Raw genomic sequence first — 5,599 nt, 5'->3', positions numbered from 1 at the left:
AGATCCAAAACAACTTTGCAAAGCTGCTAAGAACACTTCCCAGAACATGCGTCAAACAGTTGCTCATCTCTCCGGGCTGCGGTAGCGCAACTTGTGATACTTCGCTTGAAACGCCGCGTGAACACCTCGCTCTTAATCCCAGTTTAAATACCATTTGTAAAGTGCTTTTAAAAATCCGTGAGACCTCCTAAGCCGCTCCTTGTTTTCAAGAAAGCACGTCGAAGTCTTTTGTGTGCGTTTGAAAACATAATCTCCTCCTGAAGCTGTTTGCATGGTAGCACCATTATCCAGAAATATTATCGGGGGGTTTGTGCGAGTCCGTGCTCTTTTGTCGAAGGATTTCCCCATTTTTATGGGTTGAATACACATTGCAGACCTGGGCAAATCTTATCCGCCCAATCTTATCTACCCAAGTCATACCTGCCACGAATTTTGGATGGCACACAGCAAGGCTTGAGGAATGGGGGGAAATCTTTTCAGCATTTGGAAATGAGGGAGAAATTTCGATAGGTTGGGAAAAAAGTGCTCCCACGTGTTCAGGGCCCCTAAATGATGCTTGGTTTTAGTTCACTGAGAGCGTGGCACCTGTAGCCTCTGAGACTTGCTGCTGTGATGCAGAATAAATTCAGCAAGAATAAAAGAAACCTTAGCTTTGTAGGCACTGTGTGCATGAGGTGGCCCGAGTTTGTGCTTATTATTAACAGTTGGACTTGATGATCTTAAAGGTCTTTTCCAACCTAGACGATTCTATGATTCTGTGATTATGGGTGCTTAGGTTTTCCTTTTATGCCTCTGGTTAGTCAGCTTGGATTTTCTGAAGCACTTGGCTAAACGTGGAGTGTGGTCCCTGCTTGCTCCCAAGCCTGGTCCTTGGGAGGACCGGGCTCCTCTGAGGCAGAGCATCTGTGGTGTTTTGGGGAAGGTCTTCCCTTCCTCGGTCCCCTCGTGGAGTCTTGAGGACCAAGAACGTGTAGGTCTTTATGAAGGATCTTAGTTCTTCACATCCGTGCTCATCAGCTTCCTTCTCTTCTGACAGTGACTCTCCTGGTGGCTGATGCTCTAGCCAGGTCAGGGCGTGGGTACTCAAGCTAGATGACCTGCTTATGGCCTTTCCCAGGAGATGGAGCTTTCTGAGCACCCGTCTCCCTTTCTCCTGTTCCACAGCCCAGCCCTACCCCCACCATCATCCCTTTCCTTAACGCCTCTCTTCTTTGAACATCATAAGTCCTCGGAGGCATCCTAGGCCTCCTACCTGACAGCTCAATTCTGTCAATGCAGGGGCTTCACCCAATAATTCGAAAATTCAGCAGTTCAAAAATGTAAGCGTGCTAATTAAATAATCTATTGCGATTATTCTTCTCCTGCCTTGCAATTGTTTCTCGATTGGGAAATGGAAGGCTTATCTAGGGTAGCTCCTCTTGCTACGAACTGTTCACACAATTTATAGCTTGAGATCTCAATTGTTCCTCAGAAGTGGAACATAACCATGGTGGCTCAGGGAAAATGTGTTAGAAATAAATATTTACCGACAGTGTTCTCAATTTCCTTAACAGCTGAAACTCATAACGGGTCATGCTTTCGTTATACATATGAACATTTCAAGGGATTTAAGTAGTTTATCTCCGCACGGCAGCCTTGGCCGCGGCCTCCTCCCTGTAGACCCCCTGTTTAATCACCACGGATTAGGGATGGCTGGGGAGGAGGCAAGTGTTGATAACCGCGTTCCCCGTGGTACAAGCAGGCGCAGGGTGCGTCTGGGTACCTGAGCTCATTCCCCACCACCCAGGCCTGGGGAGCAATCCTATCCATGTAAAAACAACTGACTTCTTCAGTCACCTCCTTACCTTGATATTCCCTTCTCCTCAGTCCCCTTTGGCTTCTGGAAGGTGCTGCACGGTGGTGGGAGCGGGCTGAAGAGCATCAATGTGCTAGAGACACCGTTGTCACAACGGCGTGGCCCTGGCTCTCTGCTCCCTGGTAGCCAAGACTAAACCTTGAACTATGAGCCTCTGCTGTTGGAAAGGGATTTTGAAATTCCTGTCTTGGAACATACATAGACTGGTTGAGTTGTAGGCTGGAGTTTGAAATTGTTATCGGCATGATCTTGACCTAACAAGGTTACTTCAGGCAGTCTTGTGCAGGATGTTGAATAAAATAGGGTATGTTGTCTTGCCCACGTTAGGACGTGATGATGAGAGATGCGTTGAGTTGTCAACGTCCCAAGGTTTTCCTGGATTTGAGCTGCTCCCAGGCTCTCTGCACCTGACAACGTCCAACCCTGCTAGTAGCAATGGGGAATCTTAAAAGGTGATTCCCTTGAAAGACAGTGGTTGTGAGATTGAGCACTACGTGAAGGTTCCGTAGCACATGGGAGACATCAAAGAGGGTGGAGGACTGGCTAGTCCTGGTCTAAGGAAGTTCCTCTTTCGTTTTGTGCTCGGTGGCCATAATAAGTCTCCCTTTTCTCTTGCAGGGGAAGGTGGCGCAGACGGCTTGCATGTCAGCGTGCAAGCACCTCTCCACCTCGCTGATGCAGCTGCTGCTGGAGGCCGAAGTGCGGCAGCTGACGCTGGGCGCCTTGCAGCAGTTCAACCTGGACGTGGAAGAGTGTGAACGTAAGATGCAAAATCATCCTGTTTTCCATGTCGCGCTTTGCCCGTCTGTACGTCGGGGCCCAAGCCAGGGCTTTTAGTGATGCCCCAAGTATTGGGGACTGGTGAACGCCTGCAGAGCTCGCTGGGGCTCTCCAGGATGACACTTGGTGATATCTTCAGGACAGAAGCAGCGCAGCAAATTCTAAGAGATCAAAGCTCTACTCTTCCTTTTTCTATTTAATGCTGCCTTGATGCTTCCCAGAGCATCCCTGCTTTTTGAGATGGCGTAATTTAAAAACAGGAGGGATTTGAGTGGGTAAAACATGAGGAGGACTATCAAAAATCAGTTTACTTAGGAGTGGTTTTGAAACCAATAACTGGCTTATGTTCTTAAGAAGTTCAGCTCCTCTCCTGGCCTCAGCTGTTTGTCTTCGCTGTTTGCTGCAGGGAATTTTTTTCTTGGAATGAACCTTTTTTGCAAAGTTGCTGTTATGGAAAAGAGAGGCCTTGGGGCAAAATAACCCCCTCTTGCAGAGGTGTGCGTGGAGCACCGCGGTGCCAGCACCACGGCTTTGCTCCCAACCCTGCTCGTTTCAGTTCGTCTGGCTCACACCGCAACGAGCTCTGAAGTTTTCCCTCAAGTTGCTTGTTACCCCGCTCAGCAGAAGGATTAAAAAAATACAGCACGAGGCCAGCAAAATGCTTTTTTTCTTCCTATTTTTGTAATTAAGCTCAAGCGGGGTGAACACACTTCTGCACGGGAATCTCTCTTGTTACGAGGGGGGTGGATTTATTATTGGGATGGATTAGGGACCGTGGCATGGAAAACGCTTGATAGGATTGATAAAGGGTTGGGGAAATGTTTAATAAAGTCATTTGGGGCAGGTTTTTTCCCAAATACCCACCACCATGTTGGCTTTCTCGGTTGATGGGGAGATTGGGATGTACCTTGTTTAGAACACGATAACCCTGTTTGCTGCAGAGTATTCCGAAATGCTCCTTGGCTCAACGTGGCTCCCATTAAACCCCAGAGCAAAACAGGCCTGGCCTGAGCGCAAATGGTATCAGAGCCTAAATAGCGGCGGATTTGCTTTTGCTACCTTGGATAACTCAATGAAATCACTTGAGTTGGTTTCGTCATCACCCGACACTTAACACTGTCAGCAGATGCTCCTTTGCCCTTTATAAAACATTTTGCTGGTCGTGTTGTAGTTCAGCTGCACCCATCAGTAGTGAGATCAAATTGGTTTCTGAGCAAGATCGCCCGGTGAGTTTTTGCGTGTTGGCAGGGAGTATATTTTAATTTTTTCATGTCCTTCTGGTAATTTCCAGCACTCAGCTGAGAAGCCTGGGAGAAGGATCCCTGTTTAATCCCAGAATCCCAGCATGGCAGGGGTTGGCAGGGCCCTCGGGAGCTCACCCAGTGCCACCCCCCTGCCCAAGCAGGCTCACCCAGAGCAGGGGGCACAAGACAGCGTCCAGGCGGGGGTTGAAGATCTCCAGAGAAGGAGACTCCACAGCCCCCCTGGGCAGCCTGGGCCAGGGCTCCATCACCCTCTTGACCCCCACCCTTGAGATATTTGTAGGTGTTGATGAGATCCCCTCTCAGCCTTCTCTTCTCCAGGCTGAACAAGCCCAGCTCCCTCAGCCTTTCCTTGTAGGGGAGATGCTCATAATGAATCATCTCCAAAATCTGCAACCGTACCATACGCCATAAGGCAAGCCTTGCCTTACTTTTCTTTCAGAAGCGCCTTCAGCCCTAAATTCTTGCCGCCTAATTTGTGTCCCATCAGCGTGTCGGGGCTGCTCCAGTAGCAGCCGCGTTCCCAGTCGGTGTCCGCAGAGGGACAGGCAACATTGCTGAGGATAATGGGAAGCATTTAGCTTTTAATAAGAGTTTCCTTCTTTTTCTTTTGGCTGCAAACAGCCTCGTAACCCACGTCGGTACCGTGGGTCACTAGGCAGCGTCTCTTCCCTAAAAGCCCTCGATGCTAAGTGAAACAGATGACATTTAGTATTGGGTTTAAAAGCACAATTCCTTAAATTCCCATCATTTTGCGAGACAAACCCAGGAGCACTCAGACATTCAAGAGCAGGTGACGCCAACCTGAGTGGCGGGGCAGGCGACCCGCTCCCCCCAGCTCCGGCCCGAGATGCCGTCATGGGCAGGGGAATGGAGACGGATGCTGGTGATGGAACCTTCCCATCCATCACTGTCAGCCCCTAGAATGGTAAACCCAGACAAAGTCTTTTTTTTCCTTTTTGGCAGCAAAAATGCGGTCCCTCGTTGCTGCGGGTTTGGTGGCTTTGCTGACACCGGGGATAATTTTAGCTCTGTTTTTGAGAAGCAGCGCATCAAGACTTTAAGTTTCAGAAAAGCCAATCCTGAGAATGAACTGGTATATTCAGAAAATAGGTTTCACTTTGCATTTGTTTGGGTTTTTTGTATTTTTTATCTTTCACCTGGAAGCGCAGGTGCGAATCTCAGCATCCTCATTTTTCCAGTTGTGTGATCGACTTCGTGTCTTCTGCCTCCAGCCCTCTTCCTCTCCCCCAGCCCCCAAGTCTTACCTAGTTTAGCAGCTTTATCTTGTCCTTATCATGTTATAATAGGATTTGATGGCTCTTTGGAGCGCTTCCAGTGAGTGCTGTGATGTGGGAACCTGGCTTCGGAGTTTCAATCCCGGAGTTTATTAGGCTTTTCCTTAAGAGACTGGTGAGACAAATTCCTGAAAGGACTAAGTCGTATATTCAGCAGGGTTTGCAGGTGGTGCAGATCATAGAATCATAGAATGGTTTGGGTTGGAAGGGACCCCTAGAGGTCACCCAGCCCAACCCCCCTGCAGGAGCAGGGACACCTTAACCACATCAGGTTGCTCACAGCCCCGGCCAACCTGGCCTGGAATGTTCCCAGGGATGGGGCCTCCACCCCCTCTCTGGGCAACCCCTGCCAGGGTTTCACCACCCTCACTGGAAAGAATTTCTGCCTTAGATCCAGCCTAAAC

General features: G+C 49.1%; 1 protein-coding gene across 1 annotated transcript in view; it reads left to right on the top strand.

Moving 5' to 3' along the window:
* The window catches only part of EXOC6B (exocyst complex component 6B), a 274,237-nt gene that overhangs the window by 182,511 nt on the left and 86,127 nt on the right, over positions 1-5,599 (top strand). The window contains exon 18 of the mRNA XM_035894470.1: positions 2,474-2,615. Within this exon, the coding sequence (XP_035750363.1) occupies positions 2,474-2,615 (142 nt within the window). The remainder of the gene's footprint in view (positions 1-2,473; positions 2,616-5,599) is intronic.

Source organism: Egretta garzetta, unplaced genomic scaffold (genome assembly GCF_000687185.1).
Source record: "Egretta garzetta isolate BGI_Z169 unplaced genomic scaffold, ASM68718v1 scaffold505, whole genome shotgun sequence".
Classification (NCBI taxonomy): domain Eukaryota; kingdom Metazoa; phylum Chordata; class Aves; order Pelecaniformes; family Ardeidae; genus Egretta; species Egretta garzetta.
Note: the sequence above shows the minus strand (reverse complement) of the source record. Positions and strands in the feature narration are given on the sequence as shown.